The 18,093-nt window shown below is 34.8% G+C and overlaps 2 protein-coding genes across 2 annotated transcripts in view; both read right to left on the bottom strand.

The window, feature by feature from the left end:
• The window catches only part of GABA-B-R1 (gamma-aminobutyric acid type B receptor subunit 1), a 338,659-nt gene that overhangs the window by 117,397 nt on the left and 203,169 nt on the right, over window positions 1-18,093 (bottom strand). The window lies entirely within an intron of this gene.
• On the bottom strand, window positions 3,439-6,652 carry LOC106614880 (P protein). Its single transcript, XM_014230813.3, has one exon. It carries the CDS (start codon window positions 6,548-6,550, stop codon window positions 3,842-3,844), a length of 2,709 nt encoding a protein of 902 aa, XP_014086288.3. The 5' UTR covers window positions 6,551-6,652; the 3' UTR covers window positions 3,439-3,841.

The following is an 18,093-nucleotide window of genomic DNA, read 5'->3' on the forward strand; positions in this document are numbered from 1 at the left end:
CCTACTTCTCAGCGGATTTCATTTTTATGCTGAATATAACCTTTAAAATCTCGTATACGCCAGCAACTTTATTAGAAATGTAGCAAAAGATGCTTAAGATATACAAAAACAAATAGTTAATTTTTGAAATTTTTTTTTTTGAAACATTCATAATAATATTTTATGAAATAATACACAAGAGGCTTGTTTAAGGAAATGTAATAATTATTTAATTCGTAAATAATTAAAATAAAATATAAATGCTTAATAAATATTTAAACTAGAAAAATGAAAAAAAAATTTGAAACCAATACAATATAATTTGAAAAAAAATTTATTTTGAAACATTTAGCTCAAAAACCGATAAATTTTTAAAATTTAAGGAAAAAAAATATTAAAAAATAAATTATATATTTACTAACTTTTGACATTTGCAAACAATATATTAAAATAATTAAAAAAAAAAAATTATTTTCAAAAATTCAACTCAGAAACTGACAAAAAATTAGAAAAAAAATCAAATTTATTTTTTAGAAATTTTTGAATAATAAATGCAACACAGAAACCGACAAATCATAAAAATTTAAGAACAAATAAAAGTTTGAAAAAATTTTGGAAAGTTTAAAAGTTTACATATTTGTGAAAAAATATGAAAGCGCATATTCATCAAAATAAAATTTAACAATTTTGAAAATATAAAAAAAAAAATTAGAAAAAAAATTTAATTTTGAAAATTGGAGAAAAATAAATTTATCAAAATTTTTTGAGAAAGTTATATATTTATAAATTTTTGAAAAAATAAGGAAACAAATAATGAAAAAATTAAATTTAGCTAAAAAAAAAAAAACAAAAAAACTGAAAGTAAAATCAAAAAATATGAGAAAAATAAATTTAAAAATCTATATTTTTAATAAACAATATAAACTTACAAATTTTTAAAAGAACCGGTACAAGTTTTTTGTTTTTAATTTTAAAAATATAATTGTAGTAATTAAGGAAATACTAATTTCGGCCAAACTCCAATATTTTGTAATTTTGAATAATTCAAGGCTTGAATAAGAAATTTTGCATCGATTTGAAATCTACTTAGATTTTGATATCGATCTTGCATTTGGAAATAAATTATAATAAAATATATTATATTTTACAGAAGGATTTTTTCATTAAAGTAAAGGAAAAATTATTATTTCGAAATTAGATAACGTACAGAAAAATATTTTTGCCAATAAATATTAATAATATAAATAATTTATGTGGTTATAATTTCTACAATGCTTTAATTTATCAGAAATTCTCTTAAAACTTTACTATTTTTATTTTTGCGCCGAAATGTAGGCAACACTTCATATTATGTATATACTAATAACTCTCATTAATCTCCAATTGAGCAAGCAATTATTGAATTTCCCACTTAAAGTGTTATTGTTATTGACCGAACAAGTGCTCTCAATGTATCTGCCGCATTTGTGCTTTAAGCGCACTTCATTCACATATAAATTTGTAAATGCAAATTGCTACAGTAAAAGCTTAATACACACTTTGAGGCAACCCTGCAGGAAAATTATTGGTTCTAGTTGACTTTTACTGGCTTATTAAGCCTTAAAGGTGTTATGGTATTGTAATAATTTTGTAATTAAAACATATTTTGTCTCATGCAGCTCGCATTAATAGATCCTATATCGGACCAATGCTGGATAAAGCAGTCATTCAAATCGACCGATCATAATCAAGTTCATGTATGAAAAACTAAGTTATCTTTTAATGTTCAGATTGGACTGCTATAGCATATAGCTACCAATCAAGATAAAAATCCGTTTATGCACTTGTATACTATAAGAAATCCACCTGTGAAGGGTATTAACATATATCTTTGGTACAACCGAAGTTAAAATTTTTTCTTTTGTTTAACTTAGTTTCGCAGCCATCACAGTTTTCCTACCGGGAACACCATCCATATATACACATGCATACTTATGTCCTTGCAATTGCGTGCTGGCGCTTAAATATTTTGTTTAATTTAATTATATAATTTTAAAGTGTACGAACTTGCAGGCTGCATGTTCAAAGTTAATTTCTTGAATTTAGTTAAAATACCTACATTTTATTGCCCAATTAACGTAATTACAAAACTGAATACTATTATATATATTTATATTGTATTTACTTGTGCAACGTTGTCTGGCATTTTGACACATGTTCTTGTATTCTTAAGGCGTGCTATTTGCTTGCTATTTCTTTATTTTATATCGATAAAATCGCTCGGAACACAAAAGAGCGTGCCTGTGTATTATAAGAGATCTACAAAGTGAGTGGCCTAGGCTAGAAGACGTGTCTCATGCAAACATACTCAGGCTAGTAGAATAGCAGGTTTATGTAAATAATGTAAGTGCATTAACAAAAAAAATAATAAGAATATTTTTAGTATTTTAGTTTAGATGTACTACTAAATACTGCAACGCACCACTTTCTCTTACAAATAGTTTTTACATACTCTGCGTAAAATAGTATTAATCTCATCTCAAGTCGGTGTCATAGCTGGGCAGTGGTTGATTCAAAATAAAAAAAATTCTTCTATATTTTATAATCACCTTGCTAAATTTCAGCCTTCTTTTTAATCTAGAATATATCAGCTCGATTTTATTTTAATAGCTAGTACTGTCTAGGCTAGTTAAATGCGTGATTAATGGTTTATTAGTTCAGTTTTCTATTTCTATAACCAATCAAATCATATCATTTATTAAATTTGGCCAAGCAGCTAAATCAACGGCAAAGTCGAATAACTATGACTTCAAGGTAGTGCTTTGCATTTGCTGCGATCAGAATAGCGTGCTGTATTATGAGGTTCTAAAACCGAGTGAAACCATTAAAGGGGAATGCTACCGATAACGACTCATCATTTCAGCCATTTACTGACCTACGCTTACCATATAGCTTAAACCTTGCCTCGTCTAACTGCCATTTGGTATGTGGTTCACATCAGAACAGCATATCAAATATTGGCTTGTTTCATTCTTGGTAGACAAGTCATCGCAGTTCTCTTTGCCAGAAAGATGGACAATGCTATAGCTTCAGATAGGTAATACTTTGAATAATACCATTTTCAAAATTTTTCATAAAGGTTAAAATTTTTAAAGAAAAAAAAAAAACAGCACAAATGTTATAACAGAACCAATATTAGGTTGAATTATTTAAGGTTTTGGTGGTAATGGAGTTTGACATCCAATGAGAGTAAGTTAGAGTTCAGTTAGGATACGTCAAAATTAGAAACCTGTTTCGAAATACTACAAACCATCTGATCAAATATAATCCGAACTGAAATAATGATAAAATACGCGAACATTTTGTTTATTTCTTGGCTCAGTCCGAGTCAAATTTTATTAGATGTTATTTACACAGTTATTAGCTGCCGATTATCATTAAAGTCAGTACGAAGCGATAGCATACTGAGTTCTAGGCACTATTAGTTTTCTGTTGCTTCCTTCTTGCACTTTTTTCGCTCTTTTTATTCCGCTCTTTTTCACTCCTTCCATTTGCTATATTATGCAAAAACTACTACCTTAAATCTATATTGGTACTCAAGCCTCCGATATTTTGACTTCTGATTAACTGCTGCAAATATTCATTTAATCATAAGTTCAAGCATGGCAGTTAACAGAAGAAACTTGAAGCTATTATGGTCGCCACTTGCCAAATAGCGGCGTTCGCTGTCTGAAATATTAGACTCTTGTAAGTATTTCTTTCATCTTGCTTGTGGTTCCAAGGCTCTTGCTTGTATAGAAATCAGTCGTTTTTGTAATTAACGTGCCGAGGAAGAATGCAGTTTTTCAGAGACGAGATTTTGTCACATAAATTACAATTAAATTTATTTAAAAGTCATGCCATCCCATTTAATTATTACGTACATTAAAATTAAGTATACCGAAGCAATACAAATATTAACGAGCATAACCGAAAAACCAATCAAAAAATACGAACGGAATGTCAGCTTATACAAATGCTTATTCGCTACACCAGCCGTTACGATATTTGCCGAAGCACCAATCAACGAACCATTCCCGCCGAAAGCAGCACCCATCACCAGCGCCCAGACGAGTGGACCCAACGGCAAACCCAAGGGTTTAATCTGTGCTATGGACACGACAATGCGCACCATCATCTGCGTAACCGGATTGTTGTTGAGAAAACACGAAGCAAAAGCGGTAACCCATAATATCAGCAATAGCGTCACCAATAGCTGATAATCGTGTGGCGTACTCTCGATTACTTTGATAATTATTTCACCGATCAGATCTTCGAAGCCCAAATGCGACAGTACTTCGATCAAAACGAAAAACGACGACAGAAACATTAATGTTGACCATTCGATGCGACACAAAAGACCCTCGTAATCATTGATGTCGGCCAAGATGAGCAACAGTATGGCGCCGAGCAGCGCCGTCCAAGAGAAACCGATAACATTGAAGAACTCAAATGAACGCAACATGAAAATCGACACTATAAATATCAAGACCGTGGCGCATTTAATCAACAAGTCTCTATCGATAACGCCGTGATGCTTCTTCAACTCGGCCAGTGTGTGCTCGTAATGGTGTGTTTCAGGCTTGGGGTTTTTATAGTTGCCCTTTCCAGCCGGCCGCATTTTGTCGACTGCACGTATAATAACATTACGTAGCTTCCGATCGTCGGCTAAGAAACTACCGATCGCTGATGAGGCGCGTTCCCAACGCTTTATGCCACGATTGATTAACTCTTGTTGTATGGTTTGCGATTCATGATAATCGAGTAGTTTGGAATGTTTCGTATAGAAACGCAATTGGAAATATGTCTGCAGCAACACCAGAAACGTGCAGGGTGCCATATTCAGCACGAATATGCCGAAAGTGATGCCGTGATCTTGCAAAAAGTCATTGGTTGTGATAATAATATTAGGCGGACTGCCGAGTGGTGTAAAAGCGGCGCCCACATTAGCGCATATCATCAAATAGATGAGCACCGAAACTGGATTCATGCCGGCGACTTCACACAACTTAATCGTAATCGGCGAAGAGAGTAGCATTGTTGTGCTGTTATTGAGAAATGCCGACACCAAACTAATGAAGAAGCATAAATTCATGATCAAACGATAAACGCTACCCTTCGATATTTGAAAGGCGTAAACGGCAATAAAATCGAACATGCCCGCATCGGATATGATCGCTACAATGATCATCATGCTGAAGAGCAATGCCAACATCGGCATATCGATCCATTCGAGTATGGTATCGAAGCTTGGCTTCGGATTCAATATGGAGAGTATGGCCAAAGCGAACGTTGAACAAATTAACGATGACAATGTCGGATTGGTTATTTCGAATATGAAGAGCCCGTATAGGAGTACGAGTACGAGTAGCGCAAAAAGTAGACCCTTCTCTGTAGGCACCGGTAGCGAGTCGTAATTATACTTTATCGTTACAGTTTCATTGATATCGGTGTAGGCATTTAAAAACATGCGTGTATAATTATCCTTGGAGATATTTTTCCATAAACTTAGCAAGGCTAGACGTTCGCTGGGTTTGATTATGTCAATTTCGTTGCTTGTATCCAAATATTCGCTCCACAAATCAGCAATATTCACCGTTATAATCTCTGTCATATTCTCATCGTAAAATGTACGCACCGCTTGTATAAACACGAAATTCGCTTCACTTTCCCTACCCTCATATATCAATTCACCATCTTCGAGGAAGGGTCCCTTAATGGACATTGATATTGCCGTGTCCGTTACATCGGGCACGTTAATTACTATCCTTTCGCCCGGATGTAGTGAAACTAATCTGGGATTACTCGGTAAATCTCTGTAAATAATAAATTGTAAAGTAAAGATCAACCAAAGAAAACAGAGTCCAATTGGTTTTAGCCAAGAACGTTTCACTTGTATAATATCTTCAATATGTAATTCTGGTTGCTCTTGTTGTTGTTCGGATCGCTTCATCATCGTTTCGAAGTTTCGCAAAACCGCCTGTTGTGCTGGCGTCAAATTAATATCCTCCTCAATCAGGTTATCCACATTACTATGTGTTGACGGTAGACTCACAGATCTCTTCGAGTTTGCACTATCTGCTCGAGTCACTGTCGGCGCTTCCACATCGTCCGGCTGCAGCATATTTTCTGCAGACAGTTGTTGTATTGGAGAAATACGTTCCTTGGAAGGCACTGGCGTCGGCAGCCTTGATCTTTCACCATCTACTTCGATTATTTCGTGATCAGGCGGCTTCTCAGGCAGCGCTGTTTTGATCGAACGCGCTAGTGGTTGCTCGTCTTTGTTATCTGTTGTTTCAATGGTAATCCACTCATCTGATGGTGCTGGTGTCACTTTCATGGGTTGCGTTCCAACAATTTCCTCAATTACTTTTGGTATTTCTGTTGGTTGGGTTTGACTTGTTGCGGGATTTTGATTATTCTCTGGGTTTTGATTGTTCTCTGGATTCTGATTATTGTCGTCAGCCATATTAACAAGTTCGTCAATTGTTTCTTGGTTACCCGCTGGTTTGGGTTGATTTGTGTCTGGATTCTGATTATTGCCGTCAGCCATGTTAGTTTGTTGGTAATATGATTTGCCGCCAGCTCACAAATTATTTACGGCAAAACTATTTTTTTTTTACAATTGTAATTGGGGACAGTTATATCCAGAGTAGATAAGATGCTCAAAATATTGTTAAAATTTCGAAGTTTTTGTGCAGAAAGAAAGTGATAAGTTTAGATTAATACTCTTGAAATTTAGTTAACGTTAGTTGCTCTAGTTTAGAGGACTGCATGAAATGCCCAGACGATAGCGACTTCGTTCAGTTAGTGTATGTGCACATCGACCTTCAAAGAGATGAGCGAATCGAAACAAAGAGCAAAAATATAGTTTTGAGAATATAATTTTTGGTTCAGGTGAAACTTAAGGCTGTATGATTTTAGAGCATTCAAGCTTGGCGTCACTGCGGCCTAAATGTATAATGTGATATAGGAAAGGGGCAATTAAATGTCGATCAACAGTTCCAAAGGCGAAATCTGTGTAAGCAGGAAATCTGATGACTCGTGGATTGCGTTCCTAGCCGTTAAAGCGTATCCGTCTAAACCCAAGATCCTCTCTTTTAACAAACGAGTGGACAAGGATCTTGAGCGCTTTACAGATATTCTTAGCCTAAAAGTCATAGCTCTAAGGCTCTCTCAGTTTTTAGAAATAAAGGAGTAAAATGCTGGTGATTCAGCTACCTAGGCTGTCCGCAGAGTGAACGCTGAAAGCCGAGCCGAGCGTAAAGCTGGTTTCGATCAACGCAGAAAATATCCAAACATCCTTTGTTTCAACGATGATCTGAAAAGAAAGACAACACCTGCTTACGGAACTGTGAACCCATGATCCGATCTACTGCCTGAGCAATTTTGGAATATAATTATTTTATTTACACGTATAAATTAATTAACAAGAATAAAACAAGATCATTTACTAGTCATAACTTGGCGGATCGTGCCACTCAAAAACCACATGACAGATAATTAAATACAACGAAGTAACAACCACATTCGTCAACATAATGGGAAAGCCCAAAATGAAAAAAGAACAAAAAGAAAAACGATACCCATGTTGATTTGCTATACCAGCGCTTACCACATTCGCCGAGGCAGCAACAAGTGTACCGTTACCACCAAAGCACGCACCCAACGCGAGGGCCCAAACCAAAGGATGCAACGGCAACTTCAGCTCACGATCCTGCGCCATCGAAATCACAATTGGCAACATCATCGCAGTCACTGGTATATTATCGAGAAAGGCCGAAGCGATAGCCGAAACCCATAGTATTAGCATAATAGCGAAACACAAACGATATTTCTTATCAACCAACATTATCCAGTCCTGCACCTCCTCGCCAATAATACCGATCATACCGATCTTTGCCAACACCTCCATGAGAATGAAGAGCGAACCGAAAAATATCAATGTTGACCATTCAATGCGTAGCAGCAATGCTTCAAAATCCGATATGTCTACCAGTGAGAAGGCTAACAGCACACCGGTGAGAGCAGTCCAACCGAGCGAGAGATGATGTAAGTTATGAAAACTGTGCGATAGAAATAAGGTGAGTACGAATAGAAAGCAAATGGATAGCTTAATGAGCAACGGTTTATCCTTAATGCCATACATGGATTTTAAATTGGCCAAGACCCGGGGATATTCCGGTGTATATTTCAGTCGACGCTCCAGTTGCATTAAAGCTCTTTCCGATTTACGCTTAACACTAGACGTATTGAAATCTTTACCGACGGTAGAAGCCATCTTCGACAAACGTTCCGAACGGCGTGCTAAACGCTGCATACTGTCATGCAGCGTTCCAGGTAAACGTAATTTACTCTCATCCCGAAATATGTAGCGTAAGAGAAAGTATGTTTGCAGAGTCACCAATGTGACACAGGGTACACAGTGCAACATGAAATTGCCGAATGTGATGCCATTTTCGTGTATGTACTCATTTGTGGTTATAATAATATTCGGTGGATCACCGATGGGCGTACAGGCAGCGCCAATATTCGAATAGATTATCATTAAGGTCAACATTAAAACAGGATCGAGCGTTAAAGCCTCACACAAACGTATAATGATCGGCGCAACAAGCAACATCATCGTGACATTATCCAGAAATGCCGAGAGTACTGCGGTAAATAAACAGAGGCTCGTCAAGAGTGGCCATACGAAACCTTTAGATATTTCGTATGCATAAACGGCGAAGAAATCAAAAATACCCGAATCGGCGAGCAAAGCAATCAATAGCATCATGCTGAATAGCAGCAACATGGTCTCGATATCGACCCACGACAAAACCGTGTCCAAATTCACATTATCACCGAGGCTGAGCAACAATGCAACGGCGAGTGTGGCACACAATATCGACGCTATGGTGCGATCAATGATTTCCGTCACGATGATGACGTACATTAGTATCAAAATCAATGCTCCCGCCCAAATTCCTTTTGCACGGTTTGCAGTATAAGCGTCGACCTTCAATTTGATGGTCACTGGTTTGGTTGTTGCCATGGTAAGCCATAAATTCTGTTTTTCGTGCTTACGCTGTAATTTTGCGATTTGGAAGACATGCACTTTCTCCCTTCTCGTCAATTGCTCGGGATCATCTGGTTGCAAGTATGTTAGCCAATCTACGCTAGTTTTCTCATTACCCTCCGCATCACTCGCAACATTCATGGTGACCACATCGAGCATTACACCATTTTTTATTACCGCTTTATCCGTTTCCTGGAAGGGTCCCAACATGACAATACCAATACGTTCGGCCACTTGCTGTTGTGGTATCACATATGTACGCGTTTTATTCGGTTCTAGCGTGAAGAGTCGAGATTCGTCGGTTGGTGGTCTTGTCATAGTCATAATTACGACAATGACGAGCCAGAGTAGCACGAGGACTAGTAACTTAATGCTGTTCAACAGCGCTCTCCATGAGAACCCGACGCTATTCTCGGAAGCAATGAAGTTCAGTAATTGCCGTCCAAAAGTGGGCTTATCTCCCGGTTCTCTCTGTTGGCCAGCCTCCAATCGGTTGTATTCTGTGTCTTGCGAGTTATCATTTCTATTGTTACTTTTAACGGAGTTCGAATAGAAATTGTTATTGTGCCTGTCGTGATTGCGCGCTATGCGTATGGTTGTTGTAGGAAGTTCTTGTGTCATTTTTCGTATAATTTTCTTCGAGTTACTGAAGAAGTGCTAAGGCTTTCCAAATATCTCGCTCTCTATTTTTTTGTATAAAAATAATTTTGTGCAAGAAAATCGAAAATTGTTTTTGAAAAATATGCTGACTGATTACTTGAAGCTTACTGTTGTTGCTTCTGCTATTTAGTTCTATATATCAGTTGGCATATAATGAAATCAAAGGCAAGAGTTCTGTTAAACGTTAGAATTTCAATACTTAAGAATAATAATAAAAATGCATTAAGTTTCTGAAAAGACAAATCTATATCTGCATCTATATCTATATCTATATCTATATCTATATCTATATCTATATCTATATCTATATCTATATCTATATCTATATCTATATCTATATCTATATCTATATCTATATCTATATCTATATCTATATCTATATCTATATCTATATCTTTAGCTTTATTATTTTCTTTATCTATGCTAGACACGTAAGTCATAATTAAAATCAGTATTAACTCTTCGACCGACTAACATTGGATAATGAGTAGCATTCAAGCAAAGCAATTTAGGGTGTGGTTGGGTGACAGAGTGTGTTCGTTTCTACTCGTAATTGAAATAAACGCGGATTATGGATAATGATGCTAAGCACGTCGCGCAATTAACTGTGAAATGGTAATGAGGTCAATAAGTCAGTGTTTTCTATGTACGAGTAGAGGCATAGATAATTTATGTGGGGTTATACATACAAGTATCTAAGTATGAATATATAATGAATGCATAGAATTCTTTGACGAACCAAAAGCATAAGTGGAAATGAAATACTTATTATAATTCTTGCATAAATGTGAGTTACATAAGCAATCGTGAGATTACTGACATAGTAACTGTGCATTCAAGCCGAGGAAGTGCGATGAAATAGTTCACTAATGAGCAAGTTGTCTTTGTGTATACCATATTATATATTTTAGAAGTAGTTATATCGCTTTGTAAAGCGAACATTTTTTGGTGCTCTTTGGTACATTTTAAATATATATACAGAAAGTTTTGTGGGCAGAGGGTATTCAATAGAACAATAATTTATTGATTTCATACAGTTTTTCACTGTCGAGAATGAAACGTATAGCATAACATCTAAGTCTGAGGTCTCGATCTATCATGTTTAAAATTTTGAACCAGCCCTTACTTTTTTCGGAGTAATTGTTAGTTCCGATCAAGCCTGAATATTTCTTGGTCAATATTTGTTGGCTCCAAGTTCTTCTTAAGATTCATCAGTAGAGATCAGTAAAGGTCTGGGTGATCTTAGGCAGGTTTACTTGCTCAATTGATTTTTGAGAAGGCGTCGCCGCATATTCGACCAAGCATAGCATAACTTTATCTGTGATGAACTGATTTTATATAAGATATGAATTAAAGGTGGGATCCTCTTAGTGGAAATCAAGCACAATATCCAAAACATGATCTTTTACGCTTTAACGCTCTATTTTTTACCAGTTCATAATATATAACTCGAGCTTATGGACCAGTTTGGTTTTAAGTGTTAAACACTACTCCTTAATTTGGAGTTTGTCATTCGAAAAATTTTCTAAATCTCACTCCAGAACGTTTTTGCCACTTTTTTTATAGTAAACTCAAGTTTAGTGGGCATTTTTCTTGCCAGTATTACACTCTTAAGCTTTGATTTTATTATACGGAAAGTTTTCTAAAACTCACTCTAAAGCTTGTTTGCCAGTTTCTAATAGCAAACTCAAGTTTTTTCGCCATTTTGGTTTTTAGTATTAAACACCAATCTTTAACTTTGAGTTTATCATACGAAAATTTTTCTAAAACTCACTCTAACATCACTTATTTTTGCCAGTTTCTTATAATAAACTCGAGTTAATGCGCCACTTTCATGTTTAGTGTTAAACACTCCCTTTGAAGTTTATCATACGAAAATTTTTCTTTAACTCATTTTTTGTTATGGTTAACTCGAGTTAACTCGAAGGCTATTTTGGTTTTTAGTAGTAAACATTAAATATGTTGTACAAAAAATTTTCTTAAACTCACTCTAACATCCTTTTTTGGCCGTTTCTTTTAGTTAACTTGACTTTACGGATCAGTTTGGCTTTTAGTCTTAAAAACTACTACCTAAACCTACTTGAAGTTTGTCACATTAAAATTTTTTCTTAAAGTCGCTTTACTTCAATCTTTTTATTTTTGTTGAGACACAACTCTTGAACATAGATCCTGAGTATCGGATTCTAATAAGCTAATAAACTTTATCACTAACTCCAAAAGGTAAAATCGGGTTTCAGCTGCAACATGAAGCTACTTTTAGTGAGTAAAAGGTTTTTTGAAACCCAGATTTTTTGACTACTCTCACTTTATGTCCACCGAGTCATTCTTTTGCTCTCTAAGAATGCCCTAACTGTTAAACACAGATTAAGAGTGTCGGATTTAATCCACTTAAAGCTAATTAACTCGAATACTCAAATTAACCGAATTGCCACAAATACTAAAGTAATAAAAATTCTACAATATAAAACCACCGTGTAATTTTTTACTTGAAACTATGACAATATTGAAAATTAAGTTGAAATGTGAGCAACAACAATAACAAATGGCATAAACTTGCCAACTGTGCCAGCCAAATGCAAAGTGCAGTAAACACGCTGGTAGGCGTGCAGAAACAATGTCAAGGACATTGTCAGGATACCGTGAGTGCAATGCAATGTCAACAAATACCAATGAGAAAGCAACAAAAACAAAAGTCGTAAAAAACAAGTGAGCTACCAGCAGCAATAGGAATTAAAGCAGAAATAAAGAAGAGTGAGTAAAACAACGTAAAAAAGCAAAAGCAACAACAGAAATGAATAAAAAAGTAAGGAACATAAACGGAACTGCACGCCATGACAATGAAAGCGTGGAAAAACATAAACAAAAGTTGCAATGAGTAAAGTGGCAACACCTGGCGGAATTGTATTCGTGCACAACTCTTTGCGCGTATGTGTGTATACTTGCGCTCGTGTACAACTTACAAAATGATACGAGTATTGTAATGAAACTGTAAACAAGGAATTACAGCATGACAAGGAAATAAAAATGCGAACACAAAAATTACTTGAAATGTATGCGCAATTTTGTTGTCAGTCTAAAAATTGTGGGAAATAAAAGTGAAGCACTTTTGTAGCGAGTGACTGTGGAGTGTCTTATACTAGTCTGTCTTTATTTACATAAGCAAGTTTGAGAGTAATGGTAATTAACTTCGAAGTAAAAGTAATTGAAATTTCTTATTAAAGTGGCATTGAGAAGTATGGAGTCTCGTAAACTTTAATTGAAAAAAGGCGTTAGCTCTGTGGTAGAAAAATCTGAAGAGAAATTTTAAATCAAAAATAAGAATAGCATTCACTTGCACCGAAGCTATAATACCCTTCCCAGCTGCAGACATTAAAACAAAAAAGGGTATAAAAAGATCTTTTTCTTGATTTTGATTGCTCAGTTTCTATGAAAGCTATATGCCATAGTGATTCGATCTGTACAATTTTTCCGGAGATTGCAATTTTGTCCTGAACAAAAATCGATGCCGAATTTAATGAAGATATCAATTTATCAATTTAAAACATTTTCTGTACAAAGACTTGATTCCGATCGTGCAATTTTTATGGCAGCTATGTGTATGCTATAATAACCTGGTCTGAATAATATTTTTAGTTATTATTGCAGTGTTGTAAGAAATAGGCCATACCAAATTTCGTGAAGATATCTCGTTAGATAAAAAAATTATCAATACAAGGACTGCAATTTGATCAGTTAGTTTGTATGGCGGCTATATGCTATATTGATCGAATATCGGCGATTCTGCCAAATAGGCAGCTTTTTTGGGGAAAAAAATGCACGTGCTAAATTTCAAATCGATATCTCAAAGAAGGCTAGTTGACGTATATACCGATGCGGCATGGCTAAAACGACTAAGCTGGTCACGTCTACCATTTATATATATTTAATCAGTGTTCAGAGTATAAAAATTGTATCCGAAAAACCAGTAGAAATCGTTATCTTGAAAGAAAAGATACACATAATTTCGAAAGTCCATAGAAAATTCGAAATAAGCGGGTTTCCTTAGTAGCCTTGAAGTATTCGATTGTATTGGTACGAGTATAACACTTACTCGATGAGCTAATACAATTAAAAAAAAAACTGTTACAAAATATACCACCCCTAAATGTTGGCGTAATCTAGTGTTTTTTTTTCGAAGAAAAAACTTTTCCCAGAAAAACAAAATGATAGGTGAAAATGAAAAGTGAGGAATATCTATTCAAACCCTACACAGTATAAACAACTCATGAAAAAGAAATCAAAATGTTTTAAATATGAGTTTATGGTCATAATGGTCACGTGCTAATGATAAAATTTCGTATAGCTGCAAAGAAAATGTCTCACTATTAATGCCCGTGTAACCAAAGGTTTGGCTTGAGCCTTTACTAAATATATTTGGTATGCCACCTGAGTGTGGGCAATATTTAAGTTTAAATAATTGTTCTCAAATAGTTTCGTACGAGTATAGCTGATATATTCAGCTTTCAAACAACATGTCTAAAGCTAGTGAGATGAAAATTTCTATATAATTCATTGAATACATTTATGTTATATTTTATTATGATTTCAAAGGTTATTGCATAAAAAACTTCAGTGTAGCGAGACTAAGTTTTTAAAATATAATGTCAAAACATTCACTTTATATCAATCAAAAAAAACTCTACATAGGTGTGCGACTTTGCTAAACTATAATAAATTTGTCGCCTATATGTAGGCAATGCTTTCATGCTACTTCTTAATTTTAAATAAGGCATACACTGTATCTCTGTATTTCTTCAAAACTTAATGCAACTGCTGCAAAAACTGCATATTATTAAATAATACTGAATTCAAATGCAGTCAATAAATCGAGATTCTCATCAGCAATTTTTGCTTCGCTCATTTTCTGCCTCTGCTACTGTCTTCATTACAGTCAAAGTACAATGCCCGATTTGTTTCGCCACATAAATGCAATTTGTATGCTGCCATGTACCCGTTCCGCATACGGTACATTCTTTCGATGAGATCTTCAAAATGCAAGATAGCAGCTTGCTGCTAAAAAAATAAAAATAAAAGAACAGCAAAATCTGAAATTTATTCGTTCACAATTTGCGCGTAATCAGCTTTTCATCTATTCACGCACACATATACAAGCACACGCATTGAGATCTATGTATTTGGGTGTATCTCCCATTCTTCACCTTTTCAATCTAATCTTTTGATTTGCCCTCAAGCCTCAGCTGGCGAATTGCTTTTCGTTCTTGGCGAAGTTTGCAATTGCACCAGCGTTCTTTGTTTGTTGTTTTTGCTTTAGTTTACTTATGTTTTGTGCTGTTGCCAATTTGCTCGGTCCGTTTGGCCAGTGAACAATGGAGAATTTTATAGCATATTGCAATGTTTTTTGTACTCCAGTAATCAAGAATCAAACACAATATTGATAAGCGGATTTTATTGTACGTGGACTAAAGATTTATATATATATCTTTTTTATATGTTTTCAAGTATATACATGTATACGTAAAAACAAAGAGTAAGAGCACAATTTGCTATTTTATGCATTCGAATATTTTTGTGAATAATGCTTGCATATTTGAAAAATGCTCTGCATGCAATTTTTGGGGTTAGAATCTCCTTGGTTATTTCCAGCAAATAAGCATCGTTCAATTTGTAAAAATAATTTAATTTCTTATTCCAGAGTTTCGTATTATAATATTCCTGTATACTGCGAACCTTTTCAAAGTTTTTCGGGGTGAGAATTATGACTCTTCGTTATATACGCGAACTATTCCCTAAGGTTTTAAGACATCAATTTGAGATTGTACACACGTCCTTTTCTACGCAAGAAGCTGTTTATTTATTGAAATCTCTAATAGTGGACTACTATCGGTTATAACTGTTTTAGTAACTGACAAATCAAAATCAAGATCTTGTACGTAAACTTGTTTTTTGTGAAGTTAAGATTTTTTCGTACTAAACGTTAAAGTAAAGAAGTAAAAAAATGTCTTTCAAACATTTTCTCTTCAAATTACTTTTTATGCTTTTTAGGTCTTTTAACATCACTTTAACTAAGTTCAGTTTAGTCGACAGTTGGTAGATAAGTCGGAGTTCCTTTTTCTGACTATAACAATTTATTTTTTGTGCATGTGAATATGATCAGATTGACTACTTTCTTTACCATTCTAATTTCCTTAACCATACTTTATGCAATATGGAATTAAACGAATAGTTAGTGGAAGTTTGTTTTCTTTGCTATACTTAGTATTACATTTCTAATAATATCTTTAGTTTTACTGTCAATTAACATGTGAAATTATCAAAATAATTTGTAAGTTTTTTAAATATCGTCTATGCTTAATAATAAAAAGCAAGTACACTCTCTTATCAACTCTTCATTACTACTAGAGGGTACTTTATATATTGTTTTTACAACAATTGTTATAAGTCGTGAAATATAATAGTATCCACATATGATATATTATTGGTTTTTTTGAAGTTGGGATTATAAAACTCCAGTTTCACTACTTCTTTTCTGCTTTTTTCGAGGTATTTAAAATCTTTGAAAACTGGCAACATAGCAATGAGAGACTTTATTGCTATGTTGTGCATTTTCGTAAGTTGCGGGCTATTCATTATAAGGATACATCTTAATTAAATGCAATATAAACAGTGTTCTTAAGCTTAGCGTTTTTCTAATGAAATCTCAATGCTAAATATCCGAATTAATTCATGAAAACATTATCTTTCTTCATAATATAATTTTCTATATAAATTCTTCTTTATTTTATAAAAATATTGTAAATGTAAAATTCTTTAAGCTACAGCAACATTAAACGAATTGCTTCACAAATCAAGTTCCCTCCTGGTGTTCAGCGTGCCGCAAGCAGCGGCCACAGGAGCGCTCAACCACATAACGGTGTCTCAGATTTTTTTGCGCAATGTAACTCAACCTAACAAATACCAACAATAGCACAACCCCGCGTACCAGTTCAAATGGGGTCAGCACTCGATGCCTGTTGGCCTTCCGACCCATCTCTTTGCCTCCAGTCGCTGATGTATGCTCGTCCGACTCACTACCTGCTGGCGACTGCTCGCTGCAGCAAACACAGATCAGTGTTATTGTTTTTATTGCCTGCACATCGCTCCCATTTCTTATTGCTTTGCTGCTCTTTATGCATGCAACATCGTTCTGGGCATTCAACCTCAATATGCGAACGTGCGCTCGAGTGCTGACGTGCAATGCTGTGCTATAGTGTAGTGTGGGGTTTGTCTTGCTGTGCCCTTTGGTTGTTCCTTTGGTTGTTGATTTGGTTGCTGGTTTGGTTGTCTATAGGCCACCAGCTATGCGCGCTGTTGTTACTGTCACTCTGCGCCGCTGCTGGCGCTTGTTACATTCCTTAAGCAATTTAATCTGCTTGCGTTTAAACGATTAGTAATTCTGCTTTGCAGTTAAAGTCTTAATGAGCGTCAATTGCTTGGGTATGAATATATTTGAATACAAAGTGCATGGTTTTAAGTTTGGGACGATGATGATTAAAACAGAACTGTAATGTCCTTCATAAAATAAAGTTTTAAGAAAAATTGAACTGCAATTAATTTTAATAAAACTTAAATTGTCTTGATGTAGTTCAGCACTAGCAGAACGATTTACTAAGAAAGCCACTGTGCCTTTAGAAAAAAAATGCCTGTCCCTTAAAAGCTCAAATTGAACCAAAAATTAAAAGGATATTGCTAGTTTCTTAATTTTTGTATATTAAAGAAGGCTTCGTTAGAGCCGAGATGCAATATTCTGTCCCTTAAACCATAATAATCGGCGTCTATTTGACTATACCATAAGCAGTGTAAGTATAAATGAAGGACCCAAGACTAGCATTTGTTAATCTTATTCGACAGATGCAGCTCTTATCATTAGAAACTGACTAACTGATCTCCTGAAACAAAATGTTGTAAAATAATACTGTCACAACTGTGAATCAGCTGCCTTAAAAAAATTAATTCCTTCGTATTTCGAAGCTAGCGTTCAATATCGAAATATGTAACTTAAGTATTCGAAATTGAGAATGTTAAAACCATAAACTAGTAAAAAGTAAAAAATATGGGCACCATCCAATTTTCTTCTTATTTCAAGGCTGTACGTTATTTTTTTATCAAGCTTACAGGGCAGATGTTATAAGAATTCAAAGTCAGATCTTGGAAAAAAATTCAAATACTGTATTTTTCAAAAACACGCGCCCGAAAATAAAAACTTCCATTTAATGGGCTTCTAATGGGCTCTATCCTGACTTTGGCAATTCATAAAAAAAATAATAATATTTCTGAACTGCTTTGTAAACTCCGAATTACATTTCTTCAATCACAATAACATTTCTATCATACATTAA

This window comes from Bactrocera oleae, chromosome 3 (assembly GCF_042242935.1).
Source record: "Bactrocera oleae isolate idBacOlea1 chromosome 3, idBacOlea1, whole genome shotgun sequence".
NCBI lineage: Eukaryota > Metazoa > Arthropoda > Insecta > Diptera > Tephritidae > Bactrocera > Bactrocera oleae.